Genomic DNA, 25,878 nt, shown 5'->3' with positions numbered 1-25,878 from the left:
TAGATATAGAGACCTAAACACAGAGGGGTAAACCTTTCCCAGTACACATTTTCAAAGAGTTTGAAGCATCAGCTTAACAAATCTTAACAGAGTAAGGCAATTTTTGTCTGAGAAAAATTTATTTGTTTGAAAATAATAGTTTGGGCACTGTCACATATATTTTATCAAATTTTGATGCAATATCACTTAGTATTAATTAAAATTAAAGGGGCTCAGTTATTGCAATATCACTGAAATTATAAATTATAAACTTACTCTTTTTTACATGTATTTTCACTAAATATCATTATTTTGAGAAAAGAATGAGTCGGTATGCAAAAATATCAGTTCACAGAACCACATTTATTCAAAGAATTGCTGTGCTTTATTTTTTTTTCAAATTAGACCCATCTTACTATTGATAATTACATAAAAAAAATACCCCCCCCCCCTCCCCTTCATTTTCCCCCTCATTTGTCTTCTATAATGTGATAGAACTTAAACTTTTCATTATTTTCATATAGATTATATATTTTTCTTTAAATTATAACAAAACAGATGGTCTTTTTGCATATTTAATGAACAAAATATCAGAAATATGTATATTTTTCATGTAATTATTGGATTCTACTAAACACCTGAAATTTACTCACAAATGCCAAGTAAGGACAGGATGATCACTTTAATTATTCGGGGGAATCAAATGCATGTATTTGATCACTCAGATACATTGAAATTGAATGGAAATATACTCAATATACTCAGGAAAAGGACAGTCGATCAGTAAAATCAGATTTCCACAGTATATGTGACGGTGCACATTTTAATGTTTTTGAAATATTTTCTATAGAATCAGGTAATGGTTGGAGGGGTAGGGTAGATAACTGCAACTTTCAGGACACTTCTTCTTGAACCTTTGATGCAAGAGGGGTTTTTGTATATTACAATAAATATCCTGAAAAACAGATAAGGTTTTCTTTTTGCAAACAAGCTATAGATGTATAAATTCAAGCAATTAAGAGGTAAAATGGGATTTTTCAAAACATCAAAAATAGGAGAGTATGTGTTTCATGTGAGTACATTTCATGAAGGCATGCAATTCTTATTGAATTTTTTTTATATGTAGCTGCATTTGAAATTGATCAAAGTTACCATTAAACACTGTTTTGATAAGAAATAGATTCTTTTGGATTGTAGGAGTTGGTCATTTTTGAAGTAACACAAAGAATATGGGGTTAAGGTGGTTGACTGACAATTGGTGGGGTCACTTATTTGCCTCTTACTTTTTTATTTTTCATTGAAATAAGACATATTTAGTATATTTTTACTCAGAATTGATTGCACTTTCTAAATATGGAAAGTTATTTTAATTAAAAAGCAAACTTTGAAAGTTAAAGGTGGCAGGGGATAGTTTTGTACTAAAGACCCGGTCAAATTTCTTAAAAAATTGAGATATCCCCTTTTTGATGTGATATTTTATGTAGAAAAATGATTAGAATAATTTTGGGACACGTTTGCAGTGTAGCAGCGTGCTTTCTGAAAAAAATGATGTGCAACTTGTAGGTGTTACTATGATGCTTATCATATACAGAGTTATAAATGCGAACCTAAGAGACGTGGTCAGTTGCAGAGGAAATTCAGCTGAAAAGCAGTAGGCCTTAGAAGAAGGTGTGTATCTCAGAGGGAAGATGAATGGCCCCATATCAACTGGTGAATTTTCATTACAGCATGCATTGATTTACAGACTACTGGGTGTTTTATCCTGCTTGCTCCGGCCTGGGGATGGGTTGTATGGGTGCGACTGAGGCCCAAATCTTGGAAAAACAAGCCAAAATTTGGGGAGACCCCAGGTGTATTTTTGGTACATGTGCACTTTACTAGATAATTCATACCACTCTTGTTCTTGATGCAAGTAATTAGATAATCCATACCAAGAATAGTCTTGATTAGTTATAACAATTGTTTGTTAAAGTAATACAAAGACAAAAACAAAGCTTTTTGACAATGCTTTTTAAGTGATTGGGCTTTCTGGGAGATTCCCAATTTAGCCTAATTGATGCTGAAATTCCCAATTCTGAGGACCCCAGCCCCCAGTCCCAAAGTACTGAAAAAAAAACACAGGCAGTAAATATTATATTTGAAATCAAATACATTTGATACATATATTTATTACTACGAAAATGTTAATGATTCAATAATTTGTTGTATAATGGTTATAACGTAGTTTAAATATTGTACAGGCTAGCAGTCTCTTAAAGACAAAAAGGAAAATGACATGAAAAATTAATTTAAATTTCAACGAGTACTCGACTTTCATTTGACTAAAGCCTCTGACTCTGCGACTTAGCTGTCCGAGTAAAATTAACATCGCTATTTATCATTTATAAGTTGTACAGTTTTTTTTATTTTAAATGAGAAATTTCAATTTCTTTTGGATAGGTGTGACTGCCATCTGATAACTGAAATGTGATACCAAGCATGACCATATTTGCCAGAAGAGCATCTGTTTGGAGATGACAAAGAATAAGCAGCATAGTGAAATTTAAACAGTCACACAAGGATAAAAGTCCTTCCATCTAGGATTATGGACACATCAGGCCTTAATACATTAAGAACTTGTAATATATGTATTTTTACAAAAAAAAATTAGAGAGAACTGCTATTTTGGCATATACAACAACAAATGTTAACATATGTGCATATTTCAAATGACTTCAGTGCTGAGGGCATGTACATGAATGAGGATTGTTAGAAAAGTTTGCGGACACATTGATTTAAGGAAAATTTACTGTGCACTTTGAAAAATGACCTGTCTGAAGGAATAATTTTTTAATAGCTCGGTGCTCTCCAAGACTTTCAATGACATTGCAATTCTCAACTTTGTGTTTTCGCATTGATCATCTATAATTAGCGATGAAACAGTCATAATCCCTCTAATTTAATTCAAAATTTTGCAACATGCCCTCTTTGAATATTGTAGCGACATGTAAAATATCATTAATTTTTTTGCACTACAACAGTGCAATTTTTTATTACAAGAAATTGGTCTGATTTCAATATAGCTTTGATTACAAATAGACAACTCTAAGATACATAATTCTTTTTATCTTTTTAGCTCTTGTGAGCCAAAGGCTCAAAGAGCTAATGCTATGGCCATTTGTGCAGTGTATGTAAACTTTTTAGCTCACCTGAGCTGAAAGCTTAAGTGAGCTTTTCTGATCACCAGTTGTCCGTTGTCTGTCCGTCTGTCTGTCTGTCTGTCCATCCATCTGTAAACTTTTCATATTTTCATCTTCCTCTCAAGAACCACTGAGCCAAATTTAACCAAAGTTGGTACACAGCATCCTTGGGTGAAGGGGGGTTGTTAAAATGAAGGACCAACCCCCTTTACAAGGGGAGATAATCAAGAGAAGACAAAAATAGGGTGGGGTCATTAAAAAATCTTCTCAAGAACCACAGGGCCAGAAAAGCTGAAAGTTATGTGGAAGCATCCTTGGGTAGTGTAGATTCTAAATTCTTCAAATCATGGCCCCCAGGGGTAGGGCGGGGCCACAATAGGGAATCAAAGTTATACATTGAAATATATAGGCAAAATCTTTAAAAATCTTCTTCTCAAGAACCACTGGGCCAGAAAAGCTGAAAGTTATGTGGCAGCATCCTGGGGTAGTGTAGATTCTAAATTCTTCAAATCATGGCCCCCGGGGGTAGGGCGGGGCAATAATAGGGAATCAAAGTTTAAAATATATAGGCAAAATCTTCTTCTCAAGAACCACTGGGCCAGAAAAACTGAAACATACGTGGAATCATCCTGGGGTAGTGTAGATTCTAATTTTTCAAATCATGGCCCCCAGGGGTAGGGTGGGGCCGCAATAAGTATTGCAAGGGAGGGAGGGTCTGGTGAAGAACAGCAGGGCCAAAGTAACTCAGGTGAGCATTGTGGCCCATGGGCCTCTTGTTAGAATATGGGCCATAACTCAAGACACCCTTGGCCAATTATTGTCAAATTTGTCACAGTGTATCACTGGCCCAAGGGCTCCCGTTTATAGTAAACTTAGGGTTGTGACCCTTAAACAAGGGGAGATAATTAGGTAAATAAAACCAAAAGTACTGGTTGCTAAAAAATCGTCTTCTCAAGAACCACTGGGCAGATTATCACCAAACTTTCACAAAAGGATGAGGATATATTGTAGATTAAAATTTGCACAGGGAATCGCTCTGAGACAAAGGGCTTGGTCTCAAGGTCACTTCAAAGTTGACCAAAAATTACATTTATTAAAATGTTGATATTTTGCTTACTATAAGGACTAGGATCATCAAATCTTGTCAGTTGATGCATCTAAGGACCTCTTATCATGTTGACTCAAAAGTAGTTCATGGTTACCTACTTTTTAAATTTTGCAGCTATTCTTTTTCAAAATGATTTAGAGGCATATTTTGAACAGTTTCAGGCCTATTATCATCAAACTTTTTCAGTTGACAAATGACAGAATGAGACCACTATTCTTTAAATTTGCTTGTTGTGTGTTAGGCTCATAATTCACATTATATCTACTGCAATCAACTTCAATGGATTCAAATATTTTTAATGAATTCTTATTAAAAAAATTTACTTGAATATATGTGTAATATACATGTACATGTAAAAGATTATTTTAACATGTTACAAAAATTTAAATATATGTGTCTTTTTCCCTCCTTGTAAAACATTTGAATAAATGAACCCAAGAAGTACAGTAAAACCATTTTTTCTCAATTTCAACTGGACCAAGATTAAACATCAAGATATCCAATGACTCCAGATAACCATGCAGGGTAAAAAACTTAAAGAATAAGGGGTTGGGAGTACCAACTCACTTCACCATATAAATGGTACATGTATTTAGATATCGGTTTTTGAGATAATGAAGTTTAACTTTTAAGTTAAAGTCTAAAAAAGACGTTATGTTAAAATTTTCTTTTGTCTTACTGAAATCATCCCTGTGCATTTCTTGTAAGAGTATTTTTCTACTTACTGATTGTCAAACAATGGATATCCTCAATCAGTAACACATTGGGATTACTTACTATGTAGTTATGCTGTGTAAATGTTTTGTCAAGCAATTATTATGACAGTGATGTAGCAAAACACTGATGATTCTGTAGTATGACACGTGTTACTAACATGATTGCATCAAAGATGTTAGATGAATAGAAAAGTCTAGAAAATAAAAATCAAAAGTCAAAGTTCAAGAAATGAGGGTCTGGGAGTATTAGTGTTTTGGATACAATTTCAGGAGTACTGTTGGAGAGAGTACAGTTGAATTATATATCCTCATGCTCACTCCAAATTCAGAGTTCCGGAGATGAGGTCTCTTGATATTTGGGTCAAAGAAGAAAGAGAATGTTAGCAAAGTTGACAATATAAACAGAAACATGTAACCTTTAGGTGGAAATTAAACAAATATTTATCCTTTTATTACGACGTCAACTTACAAGCTAAGAAGGAAGACCCACTCGTTGCTTTGCAACGAGCTTTGCTCTAGTTATTATTATTATTCTTTTTTCTTCTTATTTCTTCTCTGGTACTTTTTTGTCCGCGAGTGTTCTCGGAAACTGCTCATCCAATTGAGTTAAAACCTATTTAGGGTTAATAGGCATGTTATGTAGATTTGCGGAACAAAGGTCATTTTGCGCGCACGTGCATGCACGTGCGTGCGCGTACAATGGGTAAAATTACCAATATACTTGATATAGCTGTAATTTTTATATTTCTTGGTGAAATGCTTTGATACTCAGAATATAAGGATATATTAAAAGTGTGAACAAGATGACATGGTCAACATGCACATGCATGCGCGTGCGCGCACGCGCAAAGCGTAAAATGACCAATTTACTTGATAATATCGTAACTTTTATACTTTTTGATGAAATGCTTTGATACTCAAAATATTTATATATATAGAAAGAGTAGACAAGATGACATGGTCATCATGCACATGCATGCATATGCATGCACGTGCGCGCGCGTGCAATGTGTTAAATGACTAATATAATTAATATAGCCGTAATTTTTATATTTTTTGATGAAAAGCTTTGATATTAAGAATATATAGATATATTAAAAGTGTAGACAAGATGATTTGGCCATCATGCACATGCGCGCGCGTGCAGTGTGTTAAATGACCAATATACTTAATATAGCTGTAACTTTTATATTTTTTGATGAAAAGCTTTGATACTATGAATTAACAGACATATTATAAGTGTACACAAAATGGCATGGTCATTATGAACATGCATGCATGTGCGCGTGCGCGCAATGATAAGATGACCAATATGCTTGATTCAGCCGGAACTTATATATTTTTTTGATGAAATGTTTTGATACTGAGAATATAAAGATGCATATATAGTATAGACGGGATGACATGGTCATCCTGCACATGCATGCACGTGCGCGCGCGTGAAATGCAAAAAATGACCAATATACTCCATTGCCTTATTTAATGAAGCTTACAGGAAAAAAGTCACCAAAAGGGAGTTGGGGAGCGTTTGGGGAACATCTGTAACGGTCCCCGTTACAATTATAACTAGTTAAGGTCTTCCGTTCCAGACGGAAGACCTTATAGTGATTGTACTGTTTATTATTATTATTATTATTATTATTATTATTTTTTTTTTCCCCTTTTTTTGTCGGCAGGATTTCTCGGAGATGGCTGGATGGATTTTCCTGAAATTTTCAGGGTTGATAGAGAATGAAAATACCCTGAGGCGTTTTTTTCATTTTTTCGAAATTCACTTCCGGTCGTCAGATATGTCCGATTTCCTTTTTTTTCAAAAATATTTTTTCCGAATGAGATCTCAGAAACGGTAAGAGATAAAGACACCAAACTTATATGAGTAATAGATCTTGAGGAGTAGGCGAGCCCATTTGGGTTAAACGCGTCAGCCGTCACTTCCGGTCGTCACAGGAAGTGATCAAAGAAATCGAAATTTTCAACTTTTCTTTTTTGAATCTTTTTTTGCATCACTTAATTGCATCTTATTTGTAGTTTCAAAATATGTTGGTCCCACCGGAAACAAAAACGGTAACTTCCGGCTATAAGCGAAAAACTGCATAATTTGAGTATTTTACTTTCCCATAAATATTTTTTATAGATAAAGTATTTGAAATGATTTTTAGATATGTTATCAAGACTGTAAATGTCTAGAGTAACGTCAAATATCTTAGTAAAATTCACTTCCGGTCGCGCGTTTGAATGTCCGTAAAATAAGAACTTGTCTGAGCCAGATCTCAGAAACGGTAAGAGATTAAGACACCAAACTTTTATGAGTAATAGATCTTGACGAGTAAGCTAAACCATTTAGGGCAAGAACGTCAGCCGTCACTTCCGGTCGTCACAGGAAGTGATCAAAGAAATAAAAAATTTCAACTTTTCGTTTTTGAATCTTTTTTTGCATCACTTTATTGCATCTTATTTGTCGTTTCGAAATATGTCAGTCCCACTGGAAACAAAAACGACAACTTCCGGTTATAAGAGAAAAACCACATAATTTGAGTATTATACTTTCCGATAAATATCTTTTATAGATGATTGATTTGAAATGATTTTTAGATATTTTATTCAGACTGCAAATGTCTAGAATAATTTTAGATATCTTTGTAAAATTCACTTCCGGTCGCGTGTTTTCTCGTCCTCAAAATGAAAAATTATTTCAGCGAGATCTCGGAAACAGTAAGAGATTAAGACACCAAACTTATAAGAATAATAGATCTTGAGGAGTAGACAAAACAGATATGGTTAAACGCGTCACCCGTCACTTCCGGTCGTCACAGGAAGTGACAAAAAATCAAAAATTTTAAGTTTTCTTTTTAAAATTAAAACTTGCATCACTTTATTGCAACTCTTTTGCTGTTTTCTGATATGTTAGATTCCACCGGAAACAAAAACCTAAACTTCCGGTTTTATGAGATCAACTATGTTATTTCTATGTTTAACTGTCTCATAAATATCACTTAGAGATAAAGTATTTGAAATGTTTTTTATATATGTTGTAGATACTACAAATGTCTAGAAGAATTTCAGAGATTTTTAAACAATTCATTTCCGGTCGCGTGTTTTCCTGTACTCAAAATTAGAATGTGTTCTCAAAATTGCTTGACAACAGTAAAAGATTGAAGTCTAAAACTTTCAGGACTGATAGCCAATCATCAGTTCAAATGCATCGTGTAAAATCGTGTGTCGCCATTACTTCCGATCGTGACAGGAAGTGATACAAAAAAGTGAATTTTTTGCAAGTTGTTTTCTTTCTACATTAGTTTAGTTTTAGAATAATACCGAAGTTAGAAAGGACATGTCCAAGCAAATTATTTCCGCTAGAAGTACCGGCCAAAAAAACGCTAAAAACACTGTGTTACATAGGCGACTCCCAACAGGAAGTGGTATAACGGAAGACCTTCTCATTACTAGTAATGAGTTTCTAGTTATTATTATTATTCTTTTTTATTCTTATTTCTTCTCCGGTACTTTTTGTTCCGCAAGTGTTCTTGGAAACTGCTCATCCAATTGAGTTAAAACCTTTTTAGGGTTAATAGGTATGTTGTGTAGATGTGCGGAACGAAGGTCATTTTGCGCGCACATGCATGCACGTGCGGGCGTATGCAATGAGTGAAATGACTGACATAATTTATATAGCCGTAACTTTTACATTTTTTATGAAATGCTTTGAAACTCATAATATAAGTATATATTAGTAGAGTAAACAAGATGAAATGGTTGAATTAGCATGAACTTACGTGCATGAACGTGCGCTTCGCTCTGATTGGCTGAAACAAAAGTCTCAATATCTTCCTTGTTTTTTGACAAAGTACTTTGAAATTTGAAATATAGTCATACATTAGAAGGTTCTACAATATAGTATATAATAATTATCATGAAAACACGCGCATGCGCGTGTGCTGCAATCTGATTGGCTTAAACTTTAAATGGCTATATCTCTCTTGGTTCTCAACAAAACAGGATGAAATTTAGAATATAAATAGGTACAATTGAATCCTACATTATGCTACTATCAAAATTGAATGCAAGACCATGCATGCGCGTGCGCGCACGTGCAATGCGAAAAATGACCAATATAATTGATATAGCCGTAACTTCTATACTTTTTGATGAAATGCTTTGATATTTACACTATAGAGAGATATTAAGAGTGTAGAAAAGATGATATGGTCAACATGCACATGCATGCACATGCGCGTGAGTGCAATGCTAAAATGACCTATAAAATTGATGTAGCTGCAACTTTTATACTTTTTGATGAAATGCTTCAATACTTATAATACAGAGAGATATTAATGGTGTAGACAAGATAGTTTGATCAACATGTACATGCATGCACATGCGCGCGCGTGCAATGCTAAAATAACCTATACACTTATATAACCGTAACTTTAATACTTTTCGATGAAGTGATTTAATATTCATTATATAGAAATATATTAATAGTGTAGACAAGATGATATGGTCAACACGCACATGCATGCACGCGCGTGCATGCAATGCTAAAATGACCTATATACTTGATTTAGTTGTAACATTTATAATATTTTATGAAATGCTTTGATACTCATTATATTAAGATATATTGATAATATAGACAAAATGGCGTGGTCATACTGCACTTGCATGCACTTGCGCACGCATGAAATTCTAAAATGACTCATATACCTGATATAGCCGTAACTTAAAACATTTTTTGATGAAATGTTTTGACACTCAGAATATAAAGATGTATTAATAGTATAGACAAGATGACATGGTCAGGATGCACATACATGTACATGCACGTGCGAGCTCATGTAATGCGTAAAACAACCAATGTACTTGATTGCCTTATTTAACGAAACTTATTGGAAATAAGACACCAAAAGGAGGTTGGGGAGCGTTTGGGGAACATCTGTAACGGTCCCCGTTACAATTATAACTAGTTGTTCATTGTTTTATTGTATTCATGGCTATATGTGAAAATGATAGTGTTTTCTATACATGAGACACTCCTTATCTGCCAAATCTATTCAATCTGTTCATTGCCAAAAAGTTTAAATACCATACAGGGATCGACACTAACTTTTAACCCATAGTTGCCCGCAGGGCTAGCAATTTCTAATTTCTACTAGCCCTGACCATGAATTAGTTGTCCAGCAGCCAAAGGATGTTGGCCGAGTCGCAAAGCACTGAGAGGGGTAGGTGTGGGAGGGGGTTTCCCCCTCCTGCTGGTGGGGGTATGGGGGTCTCCCCCAGAAAATTTAAAAAATAGAGATGCCAAATCCTGCATTCTGGCTACATTTTTAGGTAAAATTATATGTCACTTCATGACTGAACCAAAGACGTTTTTCTTATTGAAAAATTCCACATTTACAGTCATTTAGGGTATTCCAAATCACCTTTTACATTTTGACTGCAAACAATCTGATTAAAAAGTTCGTAACTAGTTATTTAGAATTAAAGAAAAGTCAAGTATATGAAAAATCAGATCTACATTACAAGGCAAGTCCATCTTCGATACAGTCAAAAATGATAATAAAAAATGTATGAAAATGAATTAAACTAATTTGTTAATGTTTAGTTAAGATATCAGAAACAAAGTATTATTATTTCTGTATAACATGAACTTACTGGCATGCTTGTATAGATCTGTGTGAAATGTATTTCATGTATTTCAGTGTATGATACATGTAAAAAGATCAACACTGACCAATATATACCCGGGCTAATCTTTAATTATGTTCCCCAAACGAAGTTTGGGAACATATTGTTTTTACTCTGTTTCTTATTATTATTATTATTTTTCTTCCTGGGTACTTTTTTGTCCGTGAGTGATCTCCGAAACTACACATCCGATTGAGGTGAAACTTTTTTAGGGTTTCTAGGAATGTTATGTAGATTTGCGGAACGAAGGTCATTTTGCGCGCACGTGCATGCACGTGCGTGAGCGTGCAATGCGTAAAATGACCAATATACTTGATATAGCTGTAACTTTTATATTTTTTGATGAAATGCTTTGAAACTCAGAATATAAGGATATATTAATAGTGTAGACAAGATGACATGGTCAGAATGCACATGCATGCACGTGCGCGCATGCGCATTGATTGAAATAACCAATACAATTGATATAGACTTAACTTGTACATTTTTTGATGAATTGCTTTGAAACTCAGAATATAAATATATATTAGAAGTGAAGACAAGAAGACTTGATCAGTGCACACATGCATGCACGTGCGTGCACGTGCGCGCGCGTGCAATGGGTAAAATGACAGATATACCTGATACAGCCATAACTTTCATATCTTTTGATGGAATGCTTTGATACTCAGGATGTCAGGATATATTAAAAGTGTAGACAAGATGACATGGTCAGAATGCACATGCAGGCACGTGTGCGCATGCGCATTGATTGAAATAACCAATACAATTGATATAGACTTAACTTGTACATTCTTTGATGAAATGCTTTGAAACTCAGAATATAAATATATATTAGAAGTGTAGACAAGAAGACTTGATCAGCGCACACATGCATGCACGTGCGCGCGCTTGCAATGCGTAAAATGACTTAATATAGCCAATTTTTTTATCTTTTGATGAAATTTGAATATAAAGATCTATTAAAAGTATAGACAAGTTGACATGGTCATTTTGTACATGCATGCCCGTGCGCGCGCGAGAAATGCGTAAAAAACCCAATTATTCTTGATTGCCTTATTTAATGAAGCTTACAGGGAATAAGACACCAAAAGGAAGTTGGGGAGCGTTTGGGGAACATCTGTAACGGTCCCCGTTACAATTAATACTAGTGGCTGTTGCTTTTTCATACTTTAACTTTTATATTCCTTGCATTTAAAGAAAGCTACATGTTACAAAAATATGTGACATATTCAGCAAGTATGCAGCGTTTCCAATTTGTTCGGTTGCGGTGATGTACAAACGTGATTCGAAAAAACCCAAACTGTAGGGGACTACAAATGCAGTAATGATTTTTTTTTAATTTTCAGGTGTTGTCAAAAACAATAAATGCTCATGGAAGCTTTTAAAATTGCTGTTCTAGCAATCTGTCAATTCCTAATGCATCGTGTTTCACCCACCAACAATGCTACGACATCGATGAGGAAAACCATGCAATGTTTTCAACACAAGTATTTCTTCAATAAGGATAATTTAATCAATTAAATTGCTAATTTTTTAATTAACAAATGATGTTTATCTCTTTAATTTTTTTGTATCTGATCAGTTTTTGATAACTAGTTGGATGTCACACATGTGGATGTGTCGTGCAAGGTACAGCGATAAGATAATTTACTGAGAATTGCGAAAAGCGTTGTGATTCGGAAAGTAACAAAATCAGGACTTGTGCATTTTTAAAACAATTTTTACAATTGATCCGAGTGAGTGTTTGGTAATAAATTGCAGTAACCCTGCAGGACAAACTTGAAGACATGTTTAGTAGCCCGACCTCAATTTTCAGGTGTCCCTGGCTAGCGGGCTACCGTTAGTGTCGAACCCTGCCTTATAAGTAGAATTTTTAGCGAAACACAAACTTAACAATTAATCCTTAAAATTTGGTATATAATTACTTTAAGCGAGAAGTAATTTTAGCAATTTTATAATGCCAACAAAAGAAAACTGGTCTGCAATTTTAAAATTGTTAATGATATTCAATTTTAGCGATCTCAACATCCTCGCTATAGTAATACGGCCAAAAATGAATCCTCGCTTAAAATTCTGCTTATACTGTGTATATTAAAGGGGGCTGGACACAGATTTGAAGTTAATATTTTCGAAAATTTTCAGTATAATATCATGAGTTATATGTTGCTAGAGCATTTCACAACAAAATATAATGAAAGCATGTTCAGAAACTTCTTTTATCTGTTATTAAGTTATTAAAACTATGAATTTTGGGATGTGCTTGATTGACACATATCCTTGCACTTTCATGAAGTAAACTTTATCCTTTATAATTAAGAAAAATAGATTTTTTTGTGTGAGTGTATTATTGAAAAATATTGAAACTGTAATCCAGAAAATTTAAAGTAGAAATGTGAGATGGCAAAATTAACTCACCAGTATTGCAAGTCCATGCTCAGTGATGTGTGCAGAGTAAACAAATTGAAACACCTGGTAAAACGTAAACATTACCAAGAACAAAGCTTGTGCCCTGTTAACAAACACAGATGTTTGGAGTGATGTTATGAAAAATGTCGTTGTCATTAAATTCTACGAATGTTCATGCAAGTTCAATTCTTTAAACTGATGTTATTTCTTGATAAAAAAAAAAAACAAGAGGCCCAAGGGCCTTAACAGTCACCTGAGTACAACAATTTAGAGGATCCATAAACTGATAAATGAAGCTTTGTTACCCAAAAGCAAGAAAAATAGTACAATTAAGATCAACAAAATAATTGGTCTAGTATCTAATCTATCTGTCCCCCATTTATCACTATTACCATGCAGACTTTTAACAAAATATCTATTTTTTAACCCCATATTATTACCTCTCACATTGGCCTCACATGGCCTTTGAAGAACTTTAAAAATGATACGTTATTTTTGTTTCATTTTTATTCATCTATTATTTCCAAGTTTACTTGATCATTAAAACTATGAAAGTACTTTTTGTATTATACAATAAATGTTCTTGCATAATTCTCTTATCCTATTAACTTTTCAAATACTTTATCTACAGTGATTAATTTTCAAAAATGAATGGCAAAGGGGAATAACTTCACTCAGTAGAATACAAATAAATAGAGCCCTGGTCCAGATGTTCAATATTCTGGTGAAAATACCCTTGCTTATCAAAACTTTTACTCTGTTTGCCTCCAATATGCCAAGGAGCAGAGAAGATTTTCAAAGAAATAATGCATTTTCACTATTAACAAAGCACTACCCTAACACCAGAACCCATGACCCAGGGTCATGAAATTTACAAATTTGGAAGAGGTACCCTCATCATCATTACTATGCAATTATTTGAAGATTTTCAAAGAATTCACACATTTTCACAACATTATCAATTGAGGCCCCCCTCAGAAAACCAACAGAACCCCTGGGACCACAAATTTCAAAAAATTTTGTAAAAGCATCCTTACTCATCATAACTATACACTTGTTTCTTTGTTTTATAACCAGGAGTAGAAAAAATATTTTGAAAGAAATTATGAATTTTCACTATATAATCAATAGAGCTCCGCTCTTATACCAGAACCCCTGACCCAGGGGCCATGAAATTCACAATTTTGGAAGAGGCACTCTTGCTCATCATAACTATATACTTAGTTTGTTTATGTAAACACCCAGGAGCAGAGAAGAAGATTTTCAAAGATTTAATGCATTTTCACTATATAATCAATAGAGCACCGCCCTAACACCAGAACCCCTGGCCCTGGGGTCATGAAATTCATAATTTTGGAAGAGGCACTCTTGCTCATCATAACTGTGTACTTAATTAGTTTGTTAAATACTCAGGAGCAGAGAAGAAGATTTTCAAAGAAATAATGCATTTTCACTCTATAATCAATAGAGCCCCACCCTAACACCAGAACCCCTGACCCAGGGGCCATGAAATTCACAATTTTGGAAGAGGCACTCTTGTTCATCATAACTATGTACTTAGTTAGTTTATTTAATACCCAGGAGCAGAGAAGAAGATTTGCAAAGATTTAATGCATTATCACTATATAATCAATAGAGCCCCGCCCTAACACAAGAACCCCTGACCCTGAGGCCATGAAATTCACAATTTTGGAAAAGGCACTCTTGCTCATCATAACTATGTAGTTTGTTTAATACCCAGGAGCAGAGAAGAAGATTTTCAAAGAAATAATGCATTTTCACTCTATAATCAATAGAGCACCGCCCTAACACCAGAACCCCTGGCCCTGGGGCCATGAATTTCACAATTTTGGAAGAGGCACTCTTGCTCATCATAACTGTGTACTTAATTAGTTTGTTAAATACTCAGGAGCAGAGAAGAAGATTTTCAAAGAAATAATGCATTTTCACTCTATAATCAATAGAGCCCCACCCTAACACCAGAACCCCTGACCCAGGGGCCATGAAATTCACAATTTTGGAAGAGGCACTCTTGCTCATCATAACTATGTACTTAGTTAGTTTATTTAATACCCAGGAGCAGAGAAGAAGATTTGCAAACATTTAATGCATTATCACTATATAATCAATAGAGCCCCGCCCTAACACAAGAACCCCTGACCCTGAGGCCATGAAATTCACAATTTTGGAAAAGGCACTCTTGCTCATCATAACTATGTAGTTTGTTTAATACCCAGGAGCAGAGAAGAAGATTTTCAAAGAAATAATGCACTTTCACTATATCATCTATATAGCCCCGCCCTAGCACCAGAACCCCTGACCCTGGGGCCATGAATTTCACAATTTTGTTAGAGGGCTCAATGCTTATTACAATCATGCCAACAGTTTGACTGCTTGATGTCCATGAGTAAAGAAGATTTTTAAAGATTGCATTAATTTTGGTGGTTTAGCCCCACCCCTAAGGACCCCCGGGGGGGGGGGGGGGGGGCAGGGACCATGAAATTCACATTTTTTGTTCCCCTTTACCCATAGATGCTTTATGCAAACATAGGTAATCAGATATTACAGAGCTCACCTCAACGAATGTCGTCTTTAAGTAAGGCAAAATCCCAGTCCCACACTAAGCTAATAATCTAGTAGTGTGCATTCCTAGATGCAACATTTATGCAATTTTGTTCTGATATGGCTTGTAGTTACTTGGGAATGGACTTATCTAAAAACTTTAAACAAGTCACTGATCCAGAAAATGTAAGTCAAATCCAGCATCTGAAGCAAGTTTGAGAGTGTTCATCCCTTGATGCATCATCCATGGAAGTTTGGTTCAGATAGGCCTTATAGTTACTTGGAAATGAGATCTGCTCCAAAAACTTTAACCTGGTCACTCATCCGGAAAATATAGATTAGATCCAGCATCCGAAGCAAGTCCAGTAGTGTGCATCCTTAGGTGTATCATCCATGCAAATTTGGTCAATATAGGGCTTATAGTTACTTGGAAATGAGATCTGCTCCAAAAACTATAACCTGGTCACTCATCCGGAAAATGTAGGTCAGATCCAGCATCTGAAGCAGGTCCAGTAGTGTGCATCCTTAGATGTATCATCCATGCAAGTTTGGTCAACATAGGGCTTATAGTTACTTGGAAATGGGATATGCTCCAAAAACTTTAACCTGCTCCAAAAACTTTAACCTTAAGAGTGCAACAATAAACTGTTTGACAGTATATCGCGGTATTTTTTTCCACGGTTCAATTCATGATACACTAAACTGATACCATGGTTCAGTTCAATTGGTCCAGAATTATCTGAATCGTCCGTTTTGTTTCCTTGTTTACAATTTCAAAATGGCTTCCACGCAAAAAGTGAGGTCGACATAATGCATTAACGGCAGTTAAACTCATCTCCAGCATCTTACAGACCTCAGATTTAACACGGAGAAGGACTTTATCTGATTAAAAGTTATAGATGTTAAGACAAATGATAAACCCTTTAGATCTAAACATATTCTTTGGTAATACACGATATTTCTTCATGCGTGTATTTCAATGAAAATTCACTGTCTTGTTGACTAAAACGTGTATTTCAATGAAAATTCACTGTCTTGTTGACTAAAACGTGTTAACACAAGAAATATGACAACTGGTTTTCTACATAAATAAAAGGAATAAAAGAATGAATGTCTTCCTTTTTCCTTCCAATTTAAAAGGAAGATTATTAGGAAAGGTCCCCGTAGTTCCCTGTAAATGTTCATCACTGGTTTAGAATATTGTCACAACTCAAAGATCTACCTATCAATCTAGTTCAAGTTAACAAAATGATATTTTAATTATTATCAAAAATATGAACAATTGATATAACCCTATCAAGTTTAAAAAAAATATTATGACAAACTTGAAAGACTTTTTAACCTTGTCATGTATCGTGATACGTATCGTATCGTGAACTGAATACCGTGATACATATCGTATTGTGTGGTTAGTGTATCTTTGCACCCCTATTTAACCAGCTCCAAAAACATTAATCTGGTCATTCTTTAGCTGAAATTGCAGCATCTGAAACCTTGACTGGTACAAAGAAACACACTAGAAGCATCCTCCATGCATCTCTGATTAATTCAGGGCATAGAAGTACTTGAGAAGAAAACTGCTCCAAAAACTTTAACCTGGGACGCCGATGCTGAGGGTATTACATAAGCTCCCCCAACTTCATTGAGGTGAGCTAAAAATTGGTTGAAATTGGTTGAGCGGTTTCAAAAGATGACAGACAAAAACAGATAGTAATAGGTCACCTGAGTGACTCATGTGACCTAAAAATTTAAAATTGTAAACAAAACGGCAATGCAATCTGTGCCCAGGCCCCTTTATGTGGTCCAAACCTAACCCTTACTGATGATTTGAACAAATTTGCTTCCATATTTGGCTTTGCTGATCTTGAGAAAATTTCTAAAGATTTTTTTCCCTTATATTCCTATGTATAACTTTGACTGCCTAATGTTGCACCACCCTAACCCCTAGTGTCATGATTTGAGCAAATTTGAATCTACATAAATATGAGGATGCTTCTGTATCAATATGACTGATCATGGCTTTGCTGGTCATCAGATTGATGATTCCCTGTTGTGGCCCCACCCTACCCCTGGGGGTCATGATGTGAATTAACTTGAATCTACACAACCTGAGGATGCTTCTGTATCAATTTTACTAATCATGGCTGTATCTCACTTCCATTCTCAATGACCGTGTAGGGTAGGGGGGTGCCGCGAAAATCCATCAGCATCGAAAGCAAGTTTTTTTTGACTTGCTAATTATCATGATTTAGTTTTCATTCATTTATCTAAACAATTATTGTCTCTTAATTACCTGTATCCCTTACCTGACACTGTTTACTTAGTGGCAAGTGCCCTGAGAAAACTGTGTACATGGGAAACAATTAGTTTCTTTATTATAACCCTAATAGACCAGGTGTAGCACAAACTTAAAACAAGAGGCCCATGGGCCACATCACTCACCTGAGCACACTGGCTAGGAAAATAGCAAAAATCAGTTCAGTATTGAAAAGTTTACAAGGGGGGGGGGGGAAGTAGGGGGACTTGAATTTTAAACTACCTGATGATGCTTCTATATCAATATAACAAATGGCTTTGCTGTTCTTGAGCAGAAGATTTTTTCCTATATATTAATTTATGTAAAATTTTGATCCCCCATTGTGGTCCCAATCTACCCCTCAGGGGCCTCATTTGAAAAATTTGATTCTACACTACCTGAGGATGCCTCCATATCAATATGACTAATCATGGCTTTTCTGTTCTTGAGAAAAAGATTTTTTCCTATATATTCTATGTAAAACTTTGAACCCCCCCCCCCATTATGGCCCCACCCTACCCCCAGGGGTCATGATTTGAACAAACTTGAATCTACACTACCTGAGGATACTTCCATTAAAATATGACCAATCATGACTTTGCTGTTCTTGAGAAGAAGAGTTTTAAAGAATTTTCCTATGTATTCCTATGGTAAACTTTGATCACCTGTTCTGGCCCCACCCTATCCCTGGGGGTCATTATTTGAACAAACTTGAATCTACACTACCTGAGGATGCTTCCATATAAATATGACTAATCATGGCTTTGCTGTTCTTGAGAAGAAGATTTTTAAAGTTATTTCCTGTACATGTATACTCCTATGTAAAACTTTGATCACCCATTGTGGCCCAACCCTAATCCCGGGGGTCTTGATTTGAAGAAACTTGAATCTACACTACCTGAGGATGCTTCCATTAAAATATGACCAATCATGACTTTGCTGTTCTTGAGAAGAAGAGTTTTAAAGAATTTTCCTATGTATTCCAATGTTAAATTTTGATCAGCCGTTCTGTCTCCACCAACCCCTGGGGGTCATTATTTGAACAAACTTGAATCTACACTACCTGAGAATGCCTCCATATCAATATGACTAATCATGGCTTTGCTGTTCTTAAGAAGAAGATTTTTAAAGATATTTTCCAATATATTTCTATGTAAAACTTTGATCCCCCATTGTGGCCCCATCCTACCCCCGGGGGTCATGATTTAAACAAACTTGAATCTACACTACCTGAGGATGTTTCCATATAAGTTTCATCTTTCCTGGCCCAGTGGTTCTTGAGAAGAGAAGATTTTTTAAATGATGTCATTATTTTTTCACTAATTCCTAATTGTCTCCCCTTGAAAGAGGGTGTGGCCCTTCATTTGAACAAACTTGAATCCTCTTCACCCAAGAAAACTTTGTGGCAAGTTTGGTTGAAATTGGCCCAGTGGTTCTTGAGAAGAAGTCGAAAATGTGAAAAGTATACAGACAGACGGACAGACAGACAGACGCCGGACAAAATGTGATCAGAAAAGCTCACTTGAACCTTCGGCTCAGGTGAGCTAAAAATATGTTTTCAAGAATGTTTCTTAGAAATAATATCCAGTGCCCAATTCCAAAAGACGCTTCAACAACTTCATATTTTAATAATCACTGGATGAATCTTAAATCTTTAATAATAACAGCCATAATATATACCAGTATATAATATATAAACTAAAACTTTCATATACTGTAAAATCACATATTTTTGTGGGGTCAAATTTTTGTGGTTTGAGGATGGTTTGGGATTTGATTTCATGAATGAAGAATTTTCATGCCAGGTGGACCCCTACCCTCCCAGAGTGGCAGTCAAATAAATATCAAATCATCATGCACTTATTATCTCCAAAGTCCAAAAGACAATGATGCAGATAAAATTTCATCTGTACGTGCACTCAAGACTTTTTTAAAATAATCTTACTATTGCATTTCCTTGTAGAAATTTCCAAATTTTTATACTGTATGTGTACATAAATTGGCGTATTCAAAATTTAGCACAATCACTGGGTATGGAGTTGTTGGCACAATCATGAATTAGCGCTACTCATGCCTGTGCCGTATATTGTATACATAAATGATTTCTTAGCGGTATTCATGAATTAGCGTATCGTTGTCTGTGCCGCTAAAATATGAAGCCTGCTTTTTTAAGTACACATACAGTACGTCATTGACATTTTACAGTTTGTGGTGGACAGTAATTCATGGGTCTCTTCATACCTTGAAAACAATGAAAATTAAACCCCCAAGAAAATTCATGATTTTACAGTATTAGATTCATAAAATCAGAGGTTATGTACCTAGTATTAAACAACTTCACTCACTTTACAAGCTTCACAGCTGATGACCCCATAGTGATTCCCAGAAGCCTTTTTACCACATATTTTACAAGGAGGTAATTCAAGTGGAACTGCATCAGGAATATACTTTTCTCTCTTTTTACGTTTCTGTTTCACTGGCTCTGGATTGTCTGAACTCTGACTAACTTCCTGTTCCTGTACATGGTGTTGAATTTCATCTGTAGACTTCTGGGATATATCACCTGACTGGCCAATACTAGAGTGTACAGTTTCAGATTGAGAAGGCTGTATTGGTAAGATTATTGCCTCTGTCAAAGTTTTCTCCATTTTCGATTGAATGTTCCAAGACCTATAAATTTGTCACTGAGGAAACATACCTAAACACATAAAAATATTAGGATATTAAAAAGTAGTAGCTTTCATCAAGAATAAGAGTTATCATCAAGAATGACAGTTGAAATATCCATGCATTAGCTTCTCTATTCAACTTCCCTCCTTAAACTACCTTTATCAATTTTAACCTTAGTTAACACATAATTGGAAAATATAGGTTACATGCAGCAACTGCATTGCAAACCTTAAAGAACAAGATGTGTTTGTGAAACACTGATGCCCCTGTATGGCAACTTATAGCAAAGGTTAAACTTTATCAAATGCAAATCAAATATATTGGTACCCAAAGTAAAGTCTTGTCTCGAGTAATATACCTTTGAAATATGAAAGCCCTAGCACCGTCTGTTCAAAAGTTATGGCCAAGGTTAAAGTTTTCCAAAAGTAGGTCAAACTCTAAGGTCAAGGTCAAATGGTCAAAATTAATGGTGCCCAAGGAAAGGTCTTCTCACAAGAAATATATATGTGAAATATGAAAGCCGTAGCACCAATCATTCAAAAGTTATGGCCAAGGTTGAAGTTTTTCAAAAGTAGGTCAAACACCAAGTTCAAGGTCAAAGGGTCAAAGTTGATGGTATCCAAAAGGAAGGAATTTTACAAGAAATAGACTTCTTAAATATGAAAGCCCTAGCACCAACTGTTCAAAAGTTAGGGACAAGGTTAAAGTTCTCCAAAAGTAGGTCAAACTCCAAGGTCAAGAGGTCAAAGTTGTTGGTATCCAAAGGAAAGTCTTGTCACAAGGATTACATATGTGAAGTATGAAAGTCCTAGCACCAACCATTCAAAATTTATGGCCAAGGTTAAAGTTTTTCAAAAGTAGTCAAACTCCTAGGTCAAGGTCAAATGGTCAAAGTTGATGGTATCCAAAGGAAGGTCTTGTCACAAGGATTACACATGTGAAGTATGAAAGCTCTAGCACCAATTGTTCAAAAGTTATGGCCAAGGTTAAAGTTCGGTAGAGTTTTGCAAAACTGGGTCAAACTCCAAGGTCAAAAGGTAAAATATGATGGTACCAAAGAAAGGTCTTGTCACAAGGAATACACATCCGGGATGGGGTCAATTACATAGGAAAGTAATTAATTAAATTACAATTACTTGCCCAAACCTTCAATTAAATTACCATTACCATTACAAGGATTTTGAAATGTAATTAATTAAATTACAATTACTTTGCAAATGTAATTAATTAAATTACAAATTACATTAAGAAAAAACATAGAAAAATAAACAATGATAAATAGTCATGAACGTTCATTTATATTCCATTGGACTAGATATTTTAAGTGTCAATTCATAAACATCTTAATTGAAATTATTAATTTTATTTAATATTTTTATAAACAAGGAGATAAATAATATTAGAAAGTTTTGAAGAAAATGCATTTTAAGGAGGAAACAGCAATTCACTAAATAAAGATGATATAATTTTTTAATATATTATAGAACATTTTGTCCAAAAAATCAGTTAACCTTTCATGAATAAAGTGTTTGGGATTTGAAAAAAGGGGAGGGGGGGCTATTTCCCATTTATTAAACACAAGTGTAAATGAATGTAATTGAAAAGTAATTGTGAATTACATGCTTTTCTCAAAAGTAATTAATTAAAATTACAATTACATGTAATTGAAAATTGGGCCAATTACACATTACTTTCAATTACATCGAAATTTGTAATTAATTACTGTCAATTACCATTACACATTACCATTACCCCATCCCTGATACACATGTGAAATATGAAAGTCATAGCTCCAATGAATCAAAAGTTATGGGCATGCAATGTTAAAGTTTTTGCTAACAAACAGACAGCTAGACAGACAGACAGGACAAAAACTATAAACTCCCGAATCTTCGATACGGGGGCATACCAGTAAATATTTTGTTTTACCATGTTTACAGAGGAAGAAAGAGTTATTTGAGAAAATACTGCTGTAATGATACACCTGGGATTACAATGAAGACTTTTTTTGACATTGGAAAAAGAATTTAGAAACTGATTTATAATGTATGAAAATTTTATTGCTAATTGTGAAAAGGTTTTCTAATTATTCAACATTAATTAAACACAGGGCTTTCAAAAAGATTAGAAACATGCGGTACTTTTTCAAAAATAGGAGATAACTTGTGGAAGCAATTTTAATTAAATATGTTATCAAATTTTTCTTCAATGAATATTCTAGCCAGTACATTCATGTCAGCCAGATAAAAGTACAGGGTACCTGCACATATTGAAAGGCCTGTTAAACATAAACATTACCACATGTGAATGTTTTATTATTAAAGGTCTTCCACCTCCATGGGAATTAAGACTTTATTGATTTTTGTTCTATTTCTTTTTCCCTATTATTATTCTTTATTTTACCAATTTTGTGCATCCAAATTTCTCGGAAAGGTCTAGGTGAAATTTTCAAATCTTCTAGATACGAGTCTGAACTTGTCAGAAAGATATGTTTTTAAACTGGCATTCTGTCTGTGTGTTTTCTAAGAAACGGTTGAATATACTCTTTTTGAAACTTTCAGGGAAGATGGTTAGATCTTAACTTTTAACTAGCTCCCTTGTACCTGGGTAGTGAAGAAGCCATAAACTTATTCTATAACTTACAAAATGTGTATATATGTATCAAACTGAGTATAAAATTTACAGGTGATCATAACTATGGACCTCTTGTGTTAGTATTTCAAACATTTAATTCATTTCTGGTCTGAAATTAAAGATTGTGATGAAGTATATTCTGATTTTAAAAAAGGGAGTTCCAAAAAATAAAAAATTCTGTAAAGAAAAAAAAAAGTAGAAAAAAATTGGTCAAATTTGAACTTGAAAACATAATTTATAGACCCCCTTTTATCAAACCCACTTTCATCTCCCCTTACTTCTCTTACAATTTAAGCAGTAACCAACTCATCTTTTGGAATATGAAAGTTGGTGTTCTGTTGATGTGTAATAAAGTTTCAGAATTTTCATTTTCACCCTGAGGGTTGAAAAATGATGTTTGTTTTTTTTAACAGAAACCTCACTCCCTGGGATCTCCTAATACATGGCACGCATCTGTACATTTTGCCCACAACATCTTTTAGAAGGTAATTGATGGTGTCCTGTAGATCTCGGAATTTTCATTTTCACCTTGGTGGCCATATGGGAAAAAAATGATGTTTTACATTTCAAAAAAATCTGTTTCCCAGAACTCTTGCATTTGACACAGTAGCCATTTCATCCTATGCAAGATGATTGGGGGTGTCCTGCAGATGTGCTCGGTGTTATAGGGTTTTGGAATTTTCATTTTCAACTTAGGTGTCAAAATACATTTTTTCAAAATTTTACAAAAGTAGCCATCTAATCTTTTGATGATTCAGAGTGTATGTACATGTAGCTGCAGAACTGTAGCATAATGGTTTTACATTTTAGTCTTTGATCATAACGCTACAGATCCCGTAATGCAAATATATTGAATGTGCAATTTACAGCGCAAGATTTTCTGCGCACTTTGGGGATGTAATTTGGCACTTTCCAGCACTGGTCAATTAACTACCTTTCATTCCCTAATTCTAGACATATTCTGTAACCATAATGTATATTTAATCCATCTCCTAACTCTTTCTAGTCATCTCTGCAGACAATAAACTCGCTTGTTGTGAATTTTATGCCATCTGAAAACAAATTCACAACAAGTGAGATTATTGGTCTGTACAGACGACTGCAAAGGGTTAGGAGGTGGATAAAATACACAGATTGGTTATAGAATATGTCTAGAATTAGGGAATGAAAGGTCATTAATTTACCAATGCTGGAACATGGCGAATTACATGTACGTCCCCAAAGTGCGCAGAAAATCTTGCACCGTAAATTGCACAATATTTGTATTGCTACAGATCCCTTATTTAAAAAGGGACCTGTAGTGTTATGGTCAAAGACTAAAATATAAAACCATAATGCTACAGTTCTGCAGCTAATGTACATGTAGATGTGCAATAAGGTTTTGGAATTTTCTTTTTCACACCTTTAAGTTGGGGTAACGAATGTTAGAATTTGCATCTGCCTCATAATTTTAATGTGATTTTTGATCAGGAACATGTAAATGAAGTAAAATAGTAGTACTCTTATAGTCTTATAGTAAAATAAGAGATAAGAAATAAAGAAAATTATGTAAAAAAAAAATTGATATCGACGCAAAATGTAATAACGCAGAATGCAATAATACCAGTTTATTACGTTGTTATTACATTTCGCGTTGTAACACAGGGTCCTTTCCACAAGCACATGTGATGTTATCAAGTTATTCAGAATTCAGAATGTCAACAGTCTGAAGAATGACATTTCAAGTGAACATTACACATTCCACTAAGAATTAATAGCAACATTACAGTTGAGTTTACTTACTGAATATCAATATTACTGACCGTCGACCGTCTGACCGATTAACGTTTATCGTTTGTTTCTCCCGGAAGTAACATTGTGTATTCGTTGGATAAGTCGTACATTTTGATTTCTTCTTCAAGTAAAAAGCATTTCTTTTTTCTTTCTTTATTTTTTAAATACTTTAAATTGAAATTTAAGATTTCTTGCAAATAAATTTTACCCGACATCAAAACTTTATTTGTCGAATAACCAAATGATCGAGAAGTTACTATCGCGAATTCATGTCGAATATGAACATGATGAAGGTGGATGGGGATAATTTTTTTTTTTAATGCCAAACATGTGTCGAGAGGGTACACATATATACTTGTACATACGGTCAAAAAATATATACATGGGGACAGTTTCTTGGGGGCTAATTAACTACACTTCATATGCCCATAGCTCACAAATTATGTCACCATATAGCACGCAATCTAAATATTAGAGTGCACATGTACCGAAAATGCACTTGGGGACTTCCCCAAATTTTGGCCTTGTTTTTTCCAAGATTTGGGCATCAGTCACACCCATACAGCCCACCCCCAGTCCCGAGCGAGGAGGATAAAAGACCAAGTATGCTATGAATAAATGCAAGCCCTAATGAAAATTCACCAATAGATCTGGGGTCATTCACCTTCCCTCTGAGACACCAGTGTTTTCCAGCTGAATTTCCTCTGCAACCGACCACGTGTCTTAGTTTCGCATTTACAACTCTGTATATATCATAGTGATACATGTTGCAAATCTTTTTTTTTCAGCAAGCACTCTGCTACACCGCAAATGTATCCCATAATAATTCTAATCATTTTTTCTACATAAAATATCACATCAAACAGG

General features: G+C 34.7%; 1 protein-coding gene across 1 annotated transcript in view; it reads right to left on the bottom strand.

Moving 5' to 3' along the window:
- Positions 1–20,599, bottom strand: part of LOC133188452 (nuclear receptor ROR-beta-like) — a 119,576-nt gene extending 98,977 nt beyond the window's left edge. The window contains exon 1 of the mRNA XM_061323889.1: positions 20,280–20,599. Coding sequence (XP_061179873.1) covers positions 20,280–20,582 — 303 coding nt within the window. The 5' untranslated portion in view covers positions 20,583–20,599. The remainder of the gene's footprint in view (positions 1–20,279) is intronic.
- Positions 20,600–25,878: the final 5,279 nt, after the last annotated feature.

The sequence above is a fragment of the Saccostrea echinata genome, unplaced genomic scaffold (assembly GCF_033153115.1).
Source record: "Saccostrea echinata isolate AGI-Se365-2 ecotype Australia unplaced genomic scaffold, CSIRO_AGI_Sech_v1 ptg000016l, whole genome shotgun sequence".
In the NCBI taxonomy this organism is placed as follows: domain Eukaryota; kingdom Metazoa; phylum Mollusca; class Bivalvia; order Ostreida; family Ostreidae; genus Saccostrea; species Saccostrea echinata.
The sequence above is the reverse complement of the archived record's forward strand: the minus strand, read 5'-3'. Positions and strand labels throughout refer to the sequence as shown.